Here is a 23,715-nt window from a genome sequence, read left to right as displayed (position 1 = left end):
AATACTTGTACATTATGAAATTCACATTCATTTGTAATTTAACCTTTTGCCCTAAATAGTTATGCTGATGATATCATTTGTAATAATTATAGAACCAGCAAAATAGAACCATTTTTACTAGTGATCTGAGGCTTTTGGACCCCACTGTACATGCAAAAAACTATTATAAACTACCAGAAATGTCATTTCTGAACCTGTAATGTACTCTGTAGTGTATGCTGTTCTCAAATCCTTGCAGCTCTTTGGGACCTGATGCTTGAAGGGCGAATCAAAATACAGAAAGCTCTTATGTCAGCCAACCAGCTTCCACAATCACAGACATTCCCAGAGTTCAAGAGCAGGGGAGGGCCTAAATATACCGAAGCTTTGAAAAATAGTAAGTGAATTAATATTTACCATATGCATAAAGTATCATTTATAATGGCTAAGTTTGCTTCAACATATAAGAATTTGCTGTCACTGTGCATTAATTTATTACATTGGTAGCCTCAAGGATTTTGAGATTAATGCTTGCTTAATGGATATACCTTAATAGAACACAAGTTATGTGATGAACATTCAGCATTACTGAATTAATTGGTAGTGCTTAGTTAATAATATACCTTCTTTTGCAGTCATTTACTGAGACTTAAAGGGATAGTTCACCCAAAAATGAAAATTCTCTCATCATTTACTCACCCTCATGCCATCCCAGATGTGTATGACTTCCTTTCTTCAGCAGAACACATTTGAAGAAAAATAGAAAGATTTCTCAGCTCAGTAGGTCCTTATAATGCAAGTGGATGGTAACACGATTTTTGATGCTTCAAATAGCACAAACAATCAGTATTAACGTCATCCATATGACTCCAGTGGTTAAATGAATGTCTTCTAAAGCGCTATGATAGCTTTTGGTGCGAAAAAAAGCAATATTTAAGTACTTTTTAACTATAAATAATCACTTCCGTTAAGCCCTCTGGTGAACGCGCATACTGCTGCTTACCGGATGCGATGATTTGTAGTTAAAAAGTACTTAAATATTGATCTTTTTCACACCAAAAGTGATCATAGTGCTTTATAAGACATTCATTTAACCACTGGAGTCGTATGGATAAGGTTAATACTGATTGTCTTTTTGGAGCATCAAAAATCATGTTACCATCAATTAGCATTAAAAGGACCTACCGAGCTGACTCATTCTAAATGTCATATCAGCCTCTCTTCACAATACAACAGTTTTAAAGAATTTTTGATTTTTTAAAAATGTTTTATGTTTTTAAAAGTATGTGATATAATTTGAAAGAAAGCTTATCAGCTGAACTTTTAAGTTATAATGGTTCCTACACCCCTGCTTAAAGCCCCCATGAAAAGATTTGACACAGTTTTCCTTCCACAGTTTTCCAATTATGGCCACGACCCACCAGTGGCCAGAGAACCACTGCGCTAGGGCTGTCAAATAAAAATTCGGAATTCGAATATTCGTCAAATTTAAAATAAAAATACACATTCGAATGCTAAAATGAGCATTAGAATTTTTGATGTGTGCCATGCACTGACGATGACTTAAATTCTTGGGCTAAAACAGGTGCAGTGCAGTGAATAAAACAGAACGCGCGTGTCTCAATGCATTTTAAAGGTTAAAATTTCCTATTTAAATTGACATGGATTAAAAATGGCTTTAAATGGTTTTAAAGTCACCAAACAAAAATTCTGAGTTTTAATAGGATCTTTAACCCTTGTGCGTCAATAATAAAAACTGCCATAAAAATTAGAGCCCGACCGATATGGGATTTTTGAGACGGATACCGATTTTAGAGGGGGAAAATTCACCGATTACCGAAATGGTGACCGATATAGCTAATTTTTGAGCTGGAATGAAAACAGACCTTTTCTATGTGGATTGTGCACCGATTTTGCACCGATATGACTATGCAAAGGTACTCAGAAGGCTGCTTTCTTAAACAGATATTTTTATCAAAGAATATTTGACATTATTATTATACATTGTAAACAAATTGTAGAAATGAACACTGAGAAAATAAAGAATAAATAAAAATTCAATAAATAGCTTAACAAACATCAGTACTGTATGTTTAGCATAAGTCAATTGCTGACCATTTAAATAAAGAATAAATAAAAATAAAACAAATAGCTAAATAAACATCAGTACTGTTAATATAAGTCAATTGCTGACCACTTAAATAATGAATAAATAAAATAAAAATAAAAATCAGTAATGTATGTTTAGTATCAGTCAAATGCTGACCATTTAAATAAAGAATAAAAATACAATAAATAGCTTAATAAACATCAGTACTGTTAGTATAAGTCAGTTTCTGACCATTAAAATATAGAATAAATAAAATAAACATCAGTACTGTTTAGTATCAGTCAATTGCTGACCATTAAAATAAAGAATAAATTAAAATAAAATAAATAGCTAAATAAACATCTGGGGCCAGTTGCACGAGCTATACGTACATTACAACTTAGCCTAGTTGTAGCATAAATGGGCACTAAGTCAAAATATATGCACTACTAAATATTTGGGCGTTGCACCATTCAATTTATGTAGGACATAACCCTATGTATAAACTAAATATATAAGGCAGCCTCCATATACGTTATGCCAGTAACTTATGGAATAAAAAAGCAGACTCGCTTTATGACATCAATGGGCTCATGTTTTGGTTGACAGGCATCAGTCCTTTCGACATATATGATGGTGTTGGCATTTACACTCATTTACATTTATGAGAGAGAGAAAAAAAACTTACTTTTAAGCAGCTCTTCAGCATGAAACCGATCTAACGGTGCCGTTTTCAGAATGCGTCACCCAGTGTCAAGTTTCAACACATTCAAAATTTATATGCAGGATATTAAAATAAATAAATGTCTGTTTTTCCAGCCTGTTGTATTGGTATGCATCACCCCTCATTTATTTTAGATACAGTTCCTATATATTATTATTTACACAAGGCAAATATACTATTTATTAAATCTACTTTTATTACGGATCCTATTTTAATGTCTGGAAAACCAGACTTTTAAATATATAAATGCGACGACTGGAATTGTTCAGTTGAAGGGGGTACCAAACTTTGAATCCTAGACAAAACAGTTTGGTGAATACGTTTACACATTAGCTTCTACTCAGCTGACAACAATGAAAGTAGCTACATGGTTAGCTAGTTAGCTGTAAGCCCGTTGCCACGGAGAGTAAAAGATGGACCAGCATTGCGTCTCACCAACTAGGTAGCAGCGTAGCGTGAAATCAACCCTCAACAGACACAATCCACCACCGCACCATTGTCTGATGAGCTGCAAAAAGATGCTCTGATGTTTACCTTTCAATCTGCTACATTACTGACTGCACTGACAAACTATAGCTGGCTAACAGCAAACAGATGTGATAAACATGAGTGACATGGTTGTCAGGGACAGGGTTAACATTATATTAGTTATATAAAATGATGGGGTAGTTTTTTATTAACTTTCCAGTTTGTAATTCACAAACTAGTTAGCAATTTAATGAGAAGAGATCGCTCAAATCCACACAGTTCAACTCCGCCCTGTCTGCAGAGCCACCGTCAGCTCTGTAAACAATGGAGTCGGAGCGCGCTCTGCTGGACAAACTACGTTATGATGCCAATTCTAAAGTATTGTTTTCTACATTATATGTTCTGAAAAAAAGTTTTCATATCGGCGCATATCGGTAAAATGTACGCCGATACCGAAAGGCTAATATTGGCCGACCGATATATCGGTCGGTCACTAATAAAAATATTATATATTAATATTATTTTCCACTTTCAATGAGTTGAGTTTTTTAACCAACATCAGTCCTGATCATAACTACCAAATATTCATTCATTTTCAGGATTCTTTACATAATGCCACTTTTTTTTTTTACACACACACACACACACACACACACACACACACACACACACATTTCTCAATACACACATACAAAACACTCTGGCATCCACACCAACACACCCACACAATTTTCGCTGCATCATTTATTCAACTGGCCTGCAGTGCTCTATAATACAGCAAACAGAAAATAGGAAAAAAGCACAAATTTGCTCCACAGGTTAAACGTGACAAAAATGGCGGCATCTGGTGGAAAATATAAAAAATGTAAATTTTGAAGCCAGGGCTCTGGAATGAAAGCATAATATCATAGAATTCATGATTTTATGCTTTAATGGCACTGGGATCAAATATTGCAGTTTCAATGGGGACATTTTTGTCCTGAAGGTCCTCAGTGTAACTATATTGTGTACAGAGTGTATTGTAGATGTATTTGAGGAACTGAGGTTGAAATATCAAAATTCTCCCAAAAATACACACCTTTGGCAAAATGTATGATGTTGGCATTAACACAAATGATTGAAAAAACAAAAATGAAAAAGTCAAAAATGTCCCGAAGGTTGCACAAGGTTTAATGCTCCAATCCTGTTTCTGTATTTTAACACTCAGTGTGTAGCTGCATTTCTGTCTTTATCATCGTTTAAACCTGTCGTCTGCTGTGCAGTCAACCAACTTCTCTGAAGGAAGCATGGCCCCGACATCATTAATTTCACTTGTGGTTTCAATATCAGGATTCTTCTGCCTCTGAGCAATTAATACATTTGTGCACTTTTTTCTTAGGCAGATCTGGGTGCTTCGAGAGACTGCCTGTTGCTTATTTGCATATGTATTGCATTTTAGCCAGCGTATGATTGATGTGAGGCCGTCCTCCTGAATTCTGAACAGCACATTGCTTTGAGACAGAAGGCGAGGTTTTGCAGGGCATGTGTACTTTTGATTAGCAGTGAAAATGATAGTGTGTACACCTCCTCAGTCTATTTATTTATTTGCTGTCATTATGTAAAGTGAATTGTAGCATAGGCTTCAGGTGTTGTAAGAGCCCTGCTTAGCATGTTGGCTCTGCTAATAAAAACTAGGAGGCACAGGTCCCTCAAAAAGTTTTGAAATGATACACTAGGCTATTTTTCAGTAGTCCCACCCCTAACTAACGTCAGTGGTTAAGTCAGACGTCGACATCGAAACTCTTAAGCAAACAGAGCAATGTTTTGAAAGGCAACAAAGCTGCTGACTGAAGAGAGCGATATCTTAGCAGAACAGTCTGCATGTGTGACACTCTTGGCCAAAACGAGTTGTTTTGAGTCTGCTAGTGTAGAGCCAGCTTAACCTGTTAGAACAAAATAAAAGAACGTTCATTTTTAAAATGACGGTACTTTGTGCTAAGGGTGGCTGATGTACTAGTTTCAGTGTTACCAGATCTCTCAAGAAAATAATTTTCCCTGGTCTGGGGAAAAACATGCTCAAAATAATGGACTTCAACCAAATTAAGTGAAAATAAGCAATACATTATTTTTCCCAATGTGGGGGAATTATAAGCATAAAAATCATGACAAGCAATGTAATAAGAGCCTTTATAAACTAACATCTTTTCAATGCATTTATTTTTAATATTAAATGTATCCCCAAATATTCCAAAAATACATCTGGCCATCTTCAAATAATTAACAACCAAAATATCTCTCTCCTGCATGCATGCATGCACACTGCATGGGCGTGTTTGGACTCGTCTTATGCAAATTATTTTGTTTTAATTACAGATCTGCTTCTCGATCAGAACCCGGCAGCATCAAATCTGTATTAATGCATCATATCTAACAATAATTCAGTGAAGACTCGGAAACATCTGAGAAATGTACTTTTTTACTTCAATATTTTTTCTTGCTTCTGCATTAACAGTGCATGTATACGTAGTAATTATATATAGCTGTCTAAAATGCATGTCACAGAAGGCTACATCCACAACGTGCATTAAGGCAAAGAAATGTGTGATGCAGCTGTTTCCTTCAGAATCAGAGAACATAATTATCATGTTCAACCAAAATGAGAGAAGACTAATTTTTTGGTCAAAAGGAAGTTGTGTAATTCTGGAAATTTATTGTAATAAACCATTTAGACTTTGGTTTTTATGAAAAAAATTATTGGAATGAAATTGACCGGCTATTAACCATTTGCCAAGTTTTCACTCCGGAACAATTGAAATGGACCTTGTTCCCGTTTTCGGTTACGTTCTGCAATTTATTTATTTTTTCTTGGAAGGTTTTCAGTCGCTGGTTTAACTAATGTAGTACAGGGATGAGAAAGATCAACGGAGTTGAGTTGTAATGACTCTATATTTACAGAGGTGTGCAGAATTGATGCTATGGTCAGACATGTGCTGATAAGATCTGTATATCTACTTATGGTAGGTCATAAAGCCCTGAAGGCTCTGCAGAGGTCTCTACTGGAGCTCCAAGATCTGCTGCTCTACCAAAACCCAGAAACTCGAGCCATCTCCCAAGGGAAGACCTGGGGAGCCAAGAGGTATCACCTTCTGCTTTTTATTCAGGACATTCTAATAGCACAGTACCAATACAGCACCCTAACCAGTACCTAACCTAACCTTAACCTAACCCTGTGGTACTAGCATGTTTTTTGGACATGTACTCTGGTTATACCATGCAGTGTTTCTTACAGTGGGGGATTAATAATAATAATAATAATAGGCATTATTACTACATTAAGCATTGTTTGTATTTATTTTACAACAGCTTTGAACGAGGCTTGAACAGTCAGAATTTGAAGTCTGAACTATCTGTTTTATAATTCACATTTGCCCAGGTGCTTCATAGAATACTGAGTTTTAGTGTTTGCACTTAGTAAGATGACTTGTTTATTCATTATTTGAACTGTAGGAAATGTATGCATGTAAATAAAAAATATCAATACAAGGATTTAAAGTATCAATACAGTATCGTGAGGAAAAGTATTGCAATATATTGATATATGGGTGTATTGGCACAGTATCGTGACTTTTTTGTAATGGAAACATTATTACAGTTTTGGCATGTTTGGTCCCTGAAAGCACAAGAAAAACAAAATCCACACTCACTTCTAGAATACACCCACATATCAATATATTGCAATACTTTTCCTCATGATACTGTATTGACACTTTAAATCCTTGTATTGATATTTTTTATTTACATGCATACATTTCCTACAGTTCAAATAATGAATAAACAAGTCATCTTCTAGACTGATGCATGTTTCTCGGTTTTTCTTTGAATGCTAACTGTATTACATAACATTGTTTACTTGTTTCAAACTGTACAGCTTAAATGCATCATTTCATTATATGAATGGCACTGTTATTTGACACACAGCAAGAGTAAAGATGATGAAGAGATAATGAGTGATGAGGAGGAAATGGAAAATGGGGATGATGAGAAAAATGCAGGTCGAAACAGACCCCTCAAGAGAAAGCTGGAGATGGCAGAGTATCCCAACTTCATGGCCAAACGTTTCGCAGATTTTCTGCCTTACCAGGATGCCACGCTGCAGAAATGGTACGACAAGACGCGGCTCACAGTGGGCAAGAGCAATAAGGTAACAACAGCACAGACTTTCAATGCCAATGTCCTTTCCATTGTCAATATTATGGGGAAAAATGTAAATGTATTTAACTGTATAAATGTAATGTATAAGATCATATTGGACTATCAGGTTTCCCACAGTCCTGGAAAACCTGGGATTTTTAAAATTGTGATATTCAAGCCTAAAAAAGCCATGAAATTAATAAAATCTTAAAAAGTCATGGAAATGTATTTAATGATTGTTATGCTCAGCACAAATAAAGTGTTCTTTGATAATGCAATATCTATACAGTTATTAAAAAAAATATATCCATCAATCACAAATGACTGGAAAAGTCATTAAGAAATCATTGGTCAAAAGGTGACCAATTCTAAATTTAAATAAAAAATTACAATGTGAGCAAAAGTGATTTTTTAATTTATTTATTTTTTATGGTGGAACTATTTTTTATTTCTTATATTTTACTTATATTTTCCTCATGTTTTTATTATTTCTTTTAAGCTTTTTACCAATTTCTGTTCAAGCAGTTTTGAGAAGCTTTACATTTTGAATAATATTGCAAGTACTATATTATATTAATCAAAAGTATGAATCAAGAATGTGCTGTTTGTTGTAATGGAAAAGTCACATACTAAAACCAAATAAGAATTTTTTTTCGATTCATTTTCATAGTCCTGCAAATTATATTTGTCAAATACAAATGTCCTTTGAAGTCTTTTAAATTAACGAGATAGTTCACCCAAAACTGAAAATTCTCCCATCATATACTCATATGACTTACTTTCTTCTGCTGAACCAATACATTTATTTTTTTAGAAGAATATCTCCGCTCTGTAGGTCCATACAATGCAAGTAAATGGTGACCAGAACTTTGAAGTTTCAAAAAGCACATAAAGGCAGCATAAAAGTAATCCAAACGACTCCAGTGGTTTAATAATCCATATCTTCAGAAGCGATATGATTCTCCTGTTTGCCCATTAAGTAGTGGTATGCACAAAGAATGCAAATCACCAAAAACAAAAGAAGAATGTGAAAGTGGAGAAAAAGGGCTTAAATTTTGATCGGTTTCTCATCCACACCTATACACTAATGCACTAATTCTTTAATATGAAATTAATTCATAAATCTGCATGCATACTCATTTTAAAAGTAAAAGAAAATGCTGTAGATGAAGTATGGCACATCACACAGCAGGACATTGCTGTCACTGTTTGACATGTCATTTTGACTGCTTCTGTTTACTCTAAAAGTAATTTATTCTCTCTCGCTCTCGCCCATCACACAGGGGTTTGGAGCCTTTGACAGGAATATTCTGACACAGGTGGAGCAGGTGTTAATGGATAAAGAAAGGCTGGTGAGACGCACACAGACATGCAGGTCTGAATACAGAGTTCTGGGCAAGCCAGAGCCTACCGTCTCTGAAATAGACAGCAGCAACACAACTGAAGGAGAGGTAAGACATGCATTTGATTCTGTTTTAATTTAGGCTGCTCTATAGTTCAGGGCTGTAGCTTCAGGTTGGTCATTGATTTCAATAGATGAGAATGATTTCTGATATAACTGTAGTCCTGGAAGTTTTGCATTTTAGGAGTAAGGCAGATTTAGTAGAGAAGTGGCAATTTGTAATGCCTTGGAATTAATGGGGCTTATTCATGAAACACCAACGGAACACATTTGTGTGCAAATCGTTAGTTGAACAATTATTGTTGGAATTATCCTTTTGAATGCAATAGCAATATTTACACAACAATGGAATCATGAATGATTTACACACAAGTTTATTCTACTTGAGTGTGTGTATCATAATCAGATTCTCTTTTAGGAAGTAGCAACATGTTACTTTTTGAATTTTCACCATAATTCCAGAGTTTTTAAAATAAATAACACAATTGAAAACCTCTTCATTCCCCATTATAAAGTCATGTAGGCCTGAATAATGCATGCAAACTTTCATGGCAGACCAAAACCTTTGCGTTTCACCATTTGTTTTTCTTTTTCTTTTTTTTTTATTGAAAAACAAAAAAATGTTCTTCAGTGTATTGATGGGACAAACAATTATTCATACTTCACAGCAGTTTGGAAGAGAAAGAGACCCTCAGCTAGTGTAAAGCGAGAAAAAGTAACAGTGTTATGCGATTGCTTTCTTTTATTAGGAGAAACACAATAATGTAACATGCTACTTTTAAAAGTAACTGTATTAGACTGATTGCATGCTTTCCCTGGTGTTTCAGGCAGCAGATCTGGGTTTGAAAGCTAATTTGCATCTCAAAAATCTGGATGAGGAGATCTTTGATGACGATGACTTCTACCACCAGGTAAGAAAACAGGCACGGTGGAATTGTTGTCATGTTGTGCCATTATCAGCAATGGTGACAATAACAATTGATAAAAGTAGCTGCATCTGCATGGAGACAATAGCTGTGATTTAAAGGGGGCAGATGGACTGATGGAGGTCAGGTTATGGGCTCTACAGGAACTGATGTAAAAGAGTGCTCCTGTCTGAGGGTTCTTTATCTTCAGCCTCTGTGGACAAGAGGAAGAGTAATGGAAACCCAACAAGCAATAATGGAACACTCTCTGTTTCTTCTGCTGCAGTTATAGCTGTTGAAATAAACTTTAGCATGTGTTTGCAATGCATCAATGAAAATAGGGGTGCACCGATCGATCAGCCACTGATCTAAATCGGCCGATCTTCGTCTTAAATCTGTGATCAGCAATCGGCCGATCATGCCTAGATTCAGGCCTATCTTTTTCGCAGCATGCAGGGAATCACACGTACACTGCTACTCTAATGAATGAGCGTTTTCTCAGCTCTTGATGCATGACTGAGTGGCCGCTGGAGGGTGAGTTGTTGGCAATTCTAAGTATTCATGAATTTAAACTCTCAGACCTGCTGTTTCAGATGAATATGCTGTTTTGTTTTTAAAAATGTGTAAGAATTACACGTGTATGAATATTAAGTTGCCCATTTTCTGGAGTCATTATGGTAGTAATTCTGACTTGCTGCACTGTGAGCATGAAGAGGATAAAGAGTATAAACGGGTATAAAAACTAATTAAACAACAAATAAACGTGTATACAAATCTGAGTACACATGAATAGGTATCTTGAACAAAGAATGAACAATATATTTTTACAGCATTTATTAATCAATGTTAGTTAAAAAATACAATTGTTCATTTTTAGTTCATGTTAGATCGTAGTGCATTAATGTTAACTAATACAACTTTTGATTTTAAAAATTTAATAGTATATGTTGTAACTAACGTTAAGTTCATTAGTTCATGTTAACTACAGTAATGTTGTTAAATAATGTTAACAAATGGAACCTTTTTGTGAAGTGTTACCATAATTTAACTCTGTGGGGCATAAACATATAACTGTGCACAATTTAACTTGCAAAAAGTGTGGCAAAGGACACTTTAAAAAAATCGGTATCGGCCGATATTAGTGTTTAAAAATGGGAGGTCGGTATCGGCTTCAAATTTCCTGATCAGTGCACCACTAAATTAAAAGATTCAAAGATTGCACACATAGTATGATTCTATTTTATTGGAGTATGTTCTGATTAGTGCGTTAAATTTGTCTGATTAACTACAGTGGCAAGTAATGTGAAGAAAACAGTAATTTCTTTTAAAGTTGTATTTACATTTACAAGAATCTACAATTCTTGATTGTAGGTCTTCTGAGATCTATTTTTTTTGCGAGGCATAGTCCAAGTCAACAGATTCTTGTTGTGAATAGCGAACTCAAAATGTTTGAGTGCTTTTTATAAGTCAAAGTAGCTCTAACCCACACCTCCAGTCTCGTTTTATTAATGGAATGCCAGGTTTGTCAACTCCTGACTCTAATTAGCTTTTTTATTTCATTAGCCTAGGAGTTCACATACTTTTTCCAACCTACACTGTGAATGTTTGAATGATGTTTTCAATATGTACAAGAACAATACAATCATTTGTGTGTTAGTTAAAACAGATTGTGTTTGTTCGTTATTGTAACTTGGATGAAGATCAAACCATATTTTAAGACCTTTATACCTAAATGCAGGTAATTCCAAAGGGTTCACATACTTTTTCTTGCCACTGTATATGAAAAATAATATGTAAAATAAAAAAATGAACACAATTATTCATCATGCCCCTGACCTGTACATAAATTCTGTAATAATCGTTGATGTTTTTGCAGTCAGTTTTGGGCTGTACTATAATAATATGAAAGAGTGAGCTGTACAGTGGCTGCGGTAGGGTTAAGGTTAGAGTTAGGGGTAAAGAATTAAAAGAATAAGGCGTCTTTCACAGATGATGCATTTTTGTGTTCAAATACAGCTGAACAGAGCACAATAGAATGCAGGAATCGCAAGACGCTTTTTCAAAATTTCAACCAGTGTTCTAAAAATCACAGTTTATGGCATGAGATGCTGAAATGCGATGCAAACAAAGTTAAATGCGCCAAGATCGCAAGGAGTTTGATGGATTTGTACAAACATTTCAAGTAGCGCACACGTGTATTGTAGTACATAGTTGATTATTTAAGGCTTTCTTGGCCACATAACCACAGTTTTGGGAGCGTTCATTGTCATTGGCAACTTCCACTGATCATCTGTCCATATTTTTAAACTGAATTGGAAAAATGGACAAAGAAAACCAACAAAGGAGTTCATTTTCAAATTAAGAACTTGCTAATTTATTTTTTTCATTTTTTAAAAGTGGCACTCCTATTTCCCCAAAGGTTTGAATTGAAGTTTGAACCAATCAGTGGGGCATTTCAAATCTGTGCAGCCATGCTTCTAAAATATTTGCCATCAGAAATTTCATAAATCACAAAATACCCAAGCCTCTAAACAAAAAATAACAGTAATTATTATTATAATAAAAATATACAGGAGATGCTTGGAATGAATTTTATTGTTTCAGTGTTATGTGTTCAGTGTTTTTTGAAAGTGTATCATGTACTGTACTGTATCAGTCAACACAGCAGTGGCATCTCTACATTAGGGGCTGGTGTGGCACTGTTTAGCAAAATGTGTGGCATAATCATACATTTATTTTAAAAAATAATATAATTTTGGCATTTTAATCTTGTTTTATGTCCATAATACAAGACAACAGTAGAAATTCTATAATTATTAAGGTCTGTTGTGTTAAAGCCATTTAATCGTTCTCATTTGCTATGCGTGGGGTAGCTCGTCCGCCTTCATGTTAAGTTCACATTGCATGTCTGCACTCAAGAACGGTAACATCCGAAGGACCATGTCAGCTTGACATGCACGTGGTCAAAGCTTTTGACTGGTTATGGGGTAAAGGCAAACATGCCCCTCAGGCTATCATTGAATGCTCGTTACACATGTGCATGACGTTCTCCAAATCTTTGGGATGTTTTTGGCCTGAAATAATGAGCCTGAGATGCCACTGCAACGCCGTGTTAACTGTTGTGTTCTCTGATGTATTTCAGTATCAAATTCAGTGTTTCCTCTGTTTCTCTCCCTCTCTCTTCTGTTTCGAAGCTCCTTCGAGAGCTTATCGAGCGCAAAACAAGTGCATCAGACCCCAATGATCAAGTGGCCATGGGAAGGTGAGTGTGTGTGCATGTGTGTACATGCTTTCATGTATGCATTTGACCATAATAACCCAAACTCTGGTCTCACAGGCAGTGGCTTGCCATCCAGAAATTGCGTAGTAAAATTAAGAAGAAGGTGGACACCAAAGCCAGCAAAGGCAGGAAGGTCAGGTAAGATTTCTCACTCTCAATGCACACCAGAGATGAGGCATTAAGTAGGCCTACCCATGAGTTTCCAATTTCTGTGCGCCTGGACCTCAGTAAGGGTCAATCTTATGAAACCTGTCAGGAACATGTCCGGGTAATATTTCACGGCACAATAAAAAGGAAAATACAAGAAATAAAATTTTGCATGAAGAAAATAAAGAGTACAGTATTTTAGGGCCATTAACATTATTTTTGCATTGTGATTTGGCACCGATACGAGGTAGCAGTTGTCTCTGACAATAACGATTAAGTTTGTTTGTGTATTTCTTTTAAACAGTCATTTCAGAAATAAAAAAAAAAATAAAATTTGGAATTTGAATTGTGAAGTATTTCAAACATCATGGTAGTTTTTGTTGTCCTGCTGTTCTTAATTTGAGATGGACCGATGCCGATTACATTTAATTGTCCGATAACCGATATGCAGAACCGATTTTGAATTAGCATTTTATGTCATATAATCATTAGATGACAACAATACAAATTTAAGAATTATAAATATTTAAATAATAGATATTATATTTTTGCAGTTAATTTGCTATGTGGTCGCAAATTTATTTTCATCTTTGTGAAGAATGAAAATGGCGATGCTTATCCGTAGAGTCGATACTGAAGAACTGGACATTTTCTTGATGGCCTTCAAGGAATAGTTCACCCAAAAATGAAAAGTCTCACATATTTACTCACCCTCATGCCATCCCAGATGTGTCTGACTTTAGAAGAATATTTCAGCTCTGTAGGTCCATACAATGCAAGTGAATGGTGACCAGAACTTTGAAGCTTCAGAAACGATATAATAGGTGTGGGTGAGAAACAGATCAATATTTAAGTCCGTTTTTACCATAAATCTCCACTTTCACTTTCAAAATGTGAAAAAATTTGCAAATGAAAGTGGAGATTTGTAGTAAAAAAGGACTTAAATATTGATCTGTTTCTCACCCACACCTATTATATCACTTCTGAAGACATGGATTAAACAGCTAGAGTTGTGTGGATTACTTTTATGATGCCTGTATGTGCTTTTTAAGCTTCAAAGTCCTGGTCACCATTCACGTGCATTGTATGGACCTACAGAGCGGAGATATTCTTCTAAAGTCATACACATCTGGGATGGCATGAGGGTGAGTAAATGATGAGAGAAGTTTCATTTTTTTAATTGAACTATCCCTTTAATGCTATAGCAAAACATTTTCAGCTATTTATTTTCATTACATTACATTAGTGTGGCATTTAACAGTATCTCAGTAATTCAGATGAGTAATCAACACAGACAGGAGTGAGAGGGGTTTCTGTTGACTAAACAGCAGATATCATCTCTCATCAAACATCTTTTTTTAATTGCATGTTTGTCCTACCGTTCATCATTTAAATGAGTTCAGTGCCACTCAAGCTGTGTATTCACAGTCACAATTCAATTTACTCATCATGACTGTTTGTGTTTATACTTGTCATTCAACGATATCCTTTACTGAGCTTTAGCTATTATTTTAGCTATCTATATATTTTTATGAGTTGATTGTGCATTACAGCAATAATATCTATTTTGTTGTTTGCCAGGTTCCATGTTCACAGTAAGCTGGTGAATTTCATGGCTCCTGTGGACAACAGCAGCATGAATGATGATGCCCGGTTAGTCACATGTTATATTTTTCCATATGCTGAAACCTCACTTTTTAAAGATACTGACATGTAGTTGTTATAAGGAATAGTTCTCCCAATCATTCACTCACCCTCATGTCATTCCCAGCTCTGTTAATTTGTGTGTGTACACTTGCTGTGTAGTTTGAGAACTCGAGCAGGAAGTGGTAGTTCTATGCATGTGAATCTGTTTAATTAATGGTTGTGTTGGCTTTCTCTGTTCTGTCAGCCAACAGTAATCCTCCTCAAACAGAGCACACGCTAATCAAACACACTCTAGAGATATGCACATACACAAACACTCACACATTTTAGATTTCACTCTTAATCCCCCCTTCTTGTTTTTGTGTATATTTTCCCATGGCTCATGAAAGCATTTTTCTGTAGGTTCTATTTGTTTTTCATTTTGTTTTGTGCTTATTATGTGAACTTTCCCTTACATATGGTAGTACATGAAAAACAAATGGAAATACTGTACATTTAACCATGTTATTTGTAGTAACAGTATTACTATAGTAAAACCATGGTTATATAAATATATATAAATTGTATTATGGCACTCGCTGTGTCATAGTACTGCTGCAATATGTTTTTGAAAGGCATGATATGAAAGACCAAGAAATGTGAAGAGCTGTAATTTCTATCAAGACAAGGAGACAATCTACATCAAAGCAGCTTGAGGAAGTCAACAGTCTGTTGTCCTCAGTCCCTTCAAGCCTTCTGCCACTAAAGACCACAAATCTTAATAGATAAACTATGGCCCTGTTTAATGCAGAGAGGACAAAGAGAGACATGCACATTGAGGTGCTAATGTCCCAGAAGGCCAGGACTAAGGCCAGGCTAACCGGCTCATCCTTAATCCTCAATCCCTGTTAGAAATGCACCAGCAGTATCCAGGATTACGGCTCACTGACATGATCACACAAAGCATACATTCTGATTCTAGAAGAGATGCTCACGTTCAAAGGGGAGCAATGAGACCAGGGGCACTGATGCATTAAACTTAGTGTAGGTTTCATCCTGAAATTATGCGTATGTACAAACGTCAGATTTCAGGTTTTTCAAACCCTACGACAACACCTGCACAAGCTTTATTCCCTACCTCGTCTCCTTCCCGTAATAACCATATATGGAGCTCACAGTGCCATATGCAAATTGCCATCAAGACACGTGATTCTACCATATAATTAGGACTGTGTCGATATATATCATATATTGCAATGCTTTTTCTCACAGTATTGTATCAATACTTTTGATCCCTGTATCAATATTTTCTTCAGCCATATTTGTACCAAATCATGTCCACATTTCAATAATGAAGAAGCAGGTCATCTAAAAAAATTAAAAAACACAACCTCTGAGAGTGAAGTTTCATAGCACGTTTAGAGACACTTCTATGAGGTGTGAGAGAGATCAAAGCTGAACCTGCATAATTCCCTTTTTCTCGTGGACACACTGAAAAAGTTTCAATCGCAATACAATTATGATATTGCAGTGTATTGAGATATATTGAATCGTGACATATGTATCACATTACGTTTCGGATCATGAGGTTTTGCCAATAACCAGCCCTACATGTAACAGTATTAGAAACTAGGAAAATGGGAGAGGACGAAGACTGTAAATGTCATAGGTGTCAATAAGACATATGAAACTGCAAACAATCATGTTCTTAATCAGCATCTTTATCTTGTTTTAAGTCATATATCTGAACTTAAACAAGAAATATTTAACTGAGAAGCAAAATTGTACAAGCTTTTTCCAGACTTTAAGACATATTCTAGATGCATTCTCTGAAAACAAGTTTATTACTCTCCCGCATGTTAGTCTAGTCATTTGCTTAAATATATCATATAATATAATAGAATTATTATTTATTTATTACATTTTTTTTTTCTCCCCAATTTGGCATGCCTAATTCCCAGTGCGCTCTAAGTCCTCGTGGTGGTGTAGTGACTCGCCTCAATCTGGGTGGCGGAGGACGAATCTCAGTTGCCTCCTCGTCTGAGACAGTCAATCCTTGCATCTTATCACGTGGCTTGTTGAGCGTGTTACCACGGAGACGTAGCGCGTGTGGAGGCTCACGCTATTCTCCACGGCATCCACGCACAACTCGCCACGTGCCCCACCAAGAGCGAAAACCACACATTATAGTGACCATGAGGAGGTTACCCCATGTGACTCTACCCACCCTAGCAACCGGGCCAATTTGGTTGCTTAGGGAGCCTGACTGGAGTCACTCAGCACACCCAGGATTCGAACTTGCGACTCCAGGTGTGGTAGTCAGCATTTTTACTTGCTGAGCTACCCAGGCCCCTAATATAATTATTATTAATGTAATATAATAATATAATTCTTATATATAATTATAATAATACCATTATTATTGATATATTATTATTACAATTTTCTATGCAATAGTGTCTTAATATATTTTTTTGTTTTTCTGGCGTTTAATCATACTAAGACATATTACACAGTTTTATTACTTGATGTACACTGGCGGCCAAAAGTTTGGAATAATGTACAGATTTTGCTCTTATGGAAAGAAATTGGTACTTTTATTTACCAAAGTGGCATTCAACTGATCATAATGTATAGTCAGAATATTAATAACATGAAAAATTAACTACTTAAACTACTTCAAAGAGTTCTCATCAAAAAATCCTCCACATGCAGCAATCACAGCTTTGCAGATCCTTGGCATTTTAGCTGTCAGTTTGTCCAGATACTCAGGTGACATTTCACCCCACACTTCCTGTAGCACTTGCCATAGATGTGGCTGTCTTGTCGGGCACTTCTCGCACACCTTACAGTCTAGCTGATCCCACAAAAGCTCAATGGGGTTAAGATCCAAAACACTCTTTTCCAATTATCTGTTGTCCAATGTCTGTGTTTCTTTGCCCACTCTAACATTTTCTTTTTGTTTTTCTGTTTCAAAAGTGGCTTGTTCTTTGCAATTCTTCCCATAAGACCTGCACCCCTGAGTCTTCTCTTTACTGTTGTACATGAAACTGGTGTTGAGCGGGTAGAATTCAATGAAGCTGTCAGCTGAGGACATGTGAGGCATCTATTTCTCAAACTAGAGACTCTGATGTACTTATCCTCTTGTTTAGTTGTACATCTGGCCTTCCACATCTCTTTCTGTCCTTGTTAGAGCCAGTTGTCCTTTGTCTTTGAAGACTGTGGTGTACACCTTTGTATGAAGTCTTCAGTTTTTTGACAATTTCAAGCATTATACATCCTTCATTCCTCAAAATAATGATTGACTGACGAGTTTCTAGAGAAAGCTGTTTCTTTTTTGCCATTTTTGACCTAATATTGACCTTAAGACATGCCAGTCTATTGCATACTGTGGTAACTCAAAAACAAACACAAAGACAATGTTAAGCTTCATTTAACGAACCGAACAGCTTTCAGCTGTGTTTGATATAATGGCAAGTGATTTTCTAGTACCAAATTATCAATTTATCATGATTACTCAAGGATAAGGTGTTGGAGTGATGGCTGCTGGAAATGGGGCCTGTCTAGATTTGATCAAAAATGACTTTTTTTTTTTTTTTTAAATAGTGATGGTGCTGTTTTTTAATCAGTAATATCCTGACTATACTTTGTGATCAGTTGAATGCCACTTTGGTGAATTAAAGTACCAATTTCTTTCCGAAACAGCAAACTCTGTACATTATTCCAAACTTTTGGCCGCCAGTGTAAATGCACGGTTGATTCTGGTGTTTTCGTTAAGATTCTTTCTAAGACTTTTTAAATGTTAAGTAAACGCGGAACTCACATTCCTTACCACGTGACAGCATTTTGCATAACTGCAACAGAAATGATACTCAGATTTAAATCAGTTGACAATTCTACTGGTATACTGTTTTACCATATTGCCCTCCCCTACACAGAATATTATAACATTTGAAACCAATTTACATACTGCTTTCTATGGGTGGGCAATATGACTAAAATCTTATAACACGATATAAGTAATTTTTAGAGCTGTCAAAATTAACGTGTTAATGCATGCGATTAATTTAAAATATTTAACGTGTTAATTTTTCATAATCTTAATTAACAGCTTTACCGATTTGACACTAGATTCTGACATTTTATTTAGCTCCATGGGAGTACTAAACACTGCCTGTAATAGGGTGGAACCTTTGCGATGTGTCCACCCGGGGCCATTAAAGTGACGCACATGCCAGAACACACACACTTCACAACAGCGATTCCATGCCATTGATCAAGTGATGGAGAAAGGAGCTCCAAATGATATTTGTACAAAAAGCCCAGATGGGACTTGAGACAGAAATCAAGTACTTTGCACCCTCTGTAAGGCACAATTTTATTACCACAGAAGCACGGCAAGTCTTAACTATCACCAAAACGCAGAATGAGACGTTGTCTTTAAGTGCCTTAATACGGAGTTTAAAGTGGTGTTGACAGCCTGAAAAGTATATACAGACTCAAATTTCAGCATGTTCAAAATCTTTTAAATTAATCGCGATTAACTATGAAAAATTATGAGATTAATCACGCTTAAAAAAATGTAATGAAATGACAGCACTAGTAATTTTATATCACGATAAAGGTATGTATCACAATATAGTAAATGTTTTCTGGTAAACCAATAAAAATTGGTTTATATTAGGGATTGGACCAAAAAAATATTACGAACCATATCGTGGCATAACTCGATATTTCAGAAATTTAAAACCATGAGAGCATCACACACAGCAGAGATTTGCTCAAAAATAAAAAAGTTGTCTATTATTAGCTCCAAAACTGCTCCTGTGAGAAATCATTAATATTTATGATTTGTTTGGCGTTTTGTTACAGTACAAATAACTAATTATTAATCAAATGCTTTTGCAGACAAAACGTCTCATTCTATGTTTTGGTGATAGTTAAGACTTGACGTGCTTCTGTGGTAATTAAAATGCACCTTACATCAGCTGGATTTTTATCACAAGTCCCACCTGGGCTTGTTTTGTACATCAAATATTGATCACTGAAGGGCTGTTATTTGTGTGCAGAGATTCTTTCATTTAGTGAGATAACAACCTCTATCATAGGAGAGTGTGTAACATCAACTAACGTGTTACGACAGTACCGCCGCTTTATGCTAAGCTTGTAGGCTCCCCTTGGTAGAAGGGCTCTGGTGTGTGGTGATTTGTGCATCAGTGTATTGAGTCCAGGCGGACACATTACAAAGGTTCCACCCTTCCCAACGTGTGTTTATGCTGTATTAACGGTAAATACGTTTTTAAGAAAAATGAACACGTTAAACTTTTTTAATTAATCGCATGCGTTAACGCGTTTTTTCTGACAGCTCTAATTACGAGTGATTATCGTTGTGCGACACAGTTTGCAGATTACATTTTCTGCTCTGAGTCTGCTTTTGTGAACCCACACAACAGATGTTTTAATGACGATCTCCTCTTCATTTTCTTGTCTTTTTGGGAGTTGTCCCGTTCTGTGGAGATGTCTTTCTCCATTAGGATTTTTCCTGGGTCAAAAATGATTGAGTAGCACTAGTGATCCCACTGGACTCGCACGCACTTCCATGCTCCAGAGATTGCGACACTCGCGTGAAACACAGATGTGCGTGTCAGATGAGTAGAATATTTAGCACTTTTGAAGCACCGATCGCAACATGAATGTCATTGAATTTGCTTGGGTGGCGGCAGAACATTTTTCAATACCGGAAAAGCCCTGCCCGTGTTTTTTAAATTCTCGCGTGAAGTCCTGCCCACATAGATAAGTCCACACCGCACACATGGATATTTACATATCACTATACACAATATGGCAAATTCTCTATCGACTGACTATTAATATCGTCACCACGATATATATCGTCACATCGCCCAGCCCTACTGCTTTCATTGAACATGAAAATGCCACTAGATAGCGATAAACACATACAACCCTGAGAAATGAAACGGACTTTAGCACATTTAAATGATATTAGTTAACTCCTTAACTTTGACAGCCCTAAAATACTAAAGTAAGCTAAATGTACTGAATAATAATCATGGAGCGGAAGGGTTAGGTTTAGGGGTAGGTGTAGGGTTTCTGTGACCCCTTTTTCCACCGGAATGGTGCTGGAGCCTGTGCTCGGCTGGTTTTCGGACGAGCTTCCAAATAAACAGTGTATGAAAGCCGCATACGACTCTCACGAGATTTCACATGTACTGAGGGTTCCCTTCTAGACCAGTGATGGTTTGGTCAATGAAATTACTGACAAAAATGTCCGTTGATGAAGGGTTTTTTGATTTTGACGAGACGATAAAGATGCATCATGACAATAATCAAACGGTTTAATTAAAACATGCTGTAACAGTTCGGGAAAGGATGATTCGGGAACCGAATTAAAACTCAACAAAACTTTGAGACACCAACATAAACTGAAAACACAGAGCGGCCACGTGAGTCTCTCTCTCTCTGGCGTCCCGGCTCTTACCATATCACCCTCCCGCTGATTAGGCAACTCAGCGCCGGGCGTACACCCTCACGGCCCGCCACGCCCTCCTCCTCATCACACATGCTGTTGATGAAAATACAGAATGATGAGAAAAAACATAACACTGCAACACTGTTTTTGTTTATTTTTTAAGAAATAAAAATGTAGAAAGAATTGATTTAAATGAGGATTTCCTCACTTAAGCTTCCTGAGCTGAACACCTGTACAGTGAACTTTATTAAAGGGTTAATTATCTCACTCCTATATAAGTGAGATTAATCAGCTATATCCACATCTTAAACACAATATTAAAGTTTACGTTTGCGCAGACTATGATGGGACGTGCTAGTCAGAATGTGTAATCTGCATTCCTTAGGGATAAAGTTTGGTCTGTTAGTTTGATAAAAAATTTTCATGTCGCGCATTTTTGTTAGAGTAAAATTGACTAAATTGAATGAATATGACATGATGAAACACTGACTAAATTTAAAGAACATTTTTGTCCAAAGGACTACAAAAAAAGAAATGCGTATTAAAATGAACACTATTCTAGACTCGGCCCAAATCGTTCTCACCAGTAAAAGAGAATATACACACATTCATGGTGTGGAAATTAATAAAATCTTAAAAGTCATGGAATTTGTCTGGAGTGAAAATCAGTTTTTCTATCTATTCTCTTGTCTAACAGATTTTATCGGCTATAAATTGCTCCCGTATCAAGTAAAACTTGCAAGCCATGTTGATGTCTAATTTGTGAGCGACTCATTCTTTTAAGTCCATTCTTTTCAATGAATGGGCCCAACCGATGCACATATCGGTCTGAATGATTCTTTAGCAATTGGTCTCAATTTAAATAAATATAATCCAGTAAATGACCGAAAAGGGGCATGGAAATGTATTGGTGAAAGTGTGGGAACCCTGGTTCATACATCAGGCGCTTGAACATTATATCTTGTTTCACCTAGCACGCTCATCCTACCCAGAGTCCTCAGCTCTTTTCATGACCTCATCACGGGCAGTTGTGATTATCTCTTAAGCCCTAGCAGAATCCAGATGCCCTGTGTCTGCTTGCTTGCCCTTGTGTATTTGTGTGTGTGCGCGCTCACCATCCCGCAACACTGACATTAACATTCATGGGGCCAGTGGTGCGTGTCAGGGCTATAGAGCTGCTGTTGAGATATGGCTCTGTGCTGTTGTGTAAGCAGGCTGGGAGATGTTTGTGTGTATGAGCGTATCTGGCCTCACATAAGGAAAAGGTCATCTAGAATCCCATATCGGCAAAGGTCAATGGTCACTCTCTGATGGCATCGACATACATCATTATTACTGTAGTTCACCGATTGTTATGTAAATAAGATCAAGCTAGCGTGCACTTGTGCATTACCCTGTGTGTGGCTTGCTAAGGTCGAGCTGATAAGAGTGCCAGTGTTTCACAGATATTTAGATCAGTGATTCTGAACGGGGCTTGCTTCAGGACACAGGATTTTACACTGGACATCAAGTGCTGACCCAATGTAGTACAAAACTTTTTATCATACAAAATTACATTTTATATTCTCTGCAGCCAGTAATACATTCCTCAAAACGATAACACTAGACCATCCTGACAAACTTATCAGCATTAAATGTATTTAAATATCAGTTAACACATTAACTTTGGCTGCCCTAAAATATAAACTAAATGTGCTGAAATGCTGATCTTAAAACTGGAACACTGAAAAATTAAACAAACCTACCTGCTGTCCACGATCCCATCAGAAAAGACAGAAAAGAAAAGCCACTGCTTTAGATCACGTTCACTGGTTCGTTAGTACCAATAGCTCAGAAATGAACTCCTGAGCTGTGTTCATACACAGTGCTGCAATGCAAATAACTCTGTAGGTTTGAGTAATGATGTTTTCTTTAACGTCATGCGACCCCGCATCCACATCTGTGGACGTTGTATGTTGGCTTCGCTATACACAACGCATAATTGAAATTAATTTCAACCGACCGAATACTGTTCACAAGACTTTTAGACTGTCATTTAAGGGTTAAACTTCTGGCACACCGAGTCATGTGACAAAACAACATGACATTGATTTCCGGGAAGTCCTTCTGCGGGCGCAGAGCCAACAAAAGTTCCTCTGGTAAGAAACCTCTTTTTACGTTTTATCATTGAAACCTGTTCGGGTGTAAAGAGTAGCGTCTCTGGTTTAGTTTGATGTGCCACTTTAAAAAATGCCTTCATTTTTCTTGCTTCAGCGAGCTAATAAACATTTGGGACATTATTCCCTCAAAAGTCGAAAAAACATGTTAGTTATTTTGAATAACTTTTAACATGAACACATCTGTGGGTCATTTCGCTTAATTTTAATGTAAATTTTGTTATTTTATTTTATCACTGTACAATATGGTTCTATTCATTAACATTAGTAAATGCATTC

The 23,715-nt window shown here is 36.3% G+C and overlaps 1 protein-coding gene across 1 annotated transcript in view; it reads left to right on the top strand.

The window, feature by feature from the left end:
• The window catches only part of LOC127430768 (protein AATF-like), a 31,927-nt gene that overhangs the window by 6,436 nt on the left and 1,776 nt on the right, over positions 1-23,715 (top strand). The window contains exons 4-11 of the mRNA XM_051680818.1: positions 239-376; positions 6,261-6,375; positions 7,218-7,440; positions 8,714-8,881; positions 9,660-9,743; positions 12,932-12,999; positions 13,075-13,155; positions 14,746-14,817. Coding sequence (XP_051536778.1) covers positions 239-376; positions 6,261-6,375; positions 7,218-7,440; positions 8,714-8,881; positions 9,660-9,743; positions 12,932-12,999; positions 13,075-13,155; positions 14,746-14,817 — 949 coding nt within the window. The remainder of the gene's footprint in view (positions 1-238; positions 377-6,260; positions 6,376-7,217; positions 7,441-8,713; positions 8,882-9,659; positions 9,744-12,931; positions 13,000-13,074; positions 13,156-14,745; positions 14,818-23,715) is intronic.

This window comes from Myxocyprinus asiaticus, chromosome 3 (genome assembly GCF_019703515.2).
Source record: "Myxocyprinus asiaticus isolate MX2 ecotype Aquarium Trade chromosome 3, UBuf_Myxa_2, whole genome shotgun sequence".
Taxonomy (NCBI): domain Eukaryota; kingdom Metazoa; phylum Chordata; class Actinopteri; order Cypriniformes; family Catostomidae; genus Myxocyprinus; species Myxocyprinus asiaticus.
The sequence above is the reverse complement of the archived record's forward strand: the minus strand, read 5'-3'. Positions and strand labels throughout refer to the sequence as shown.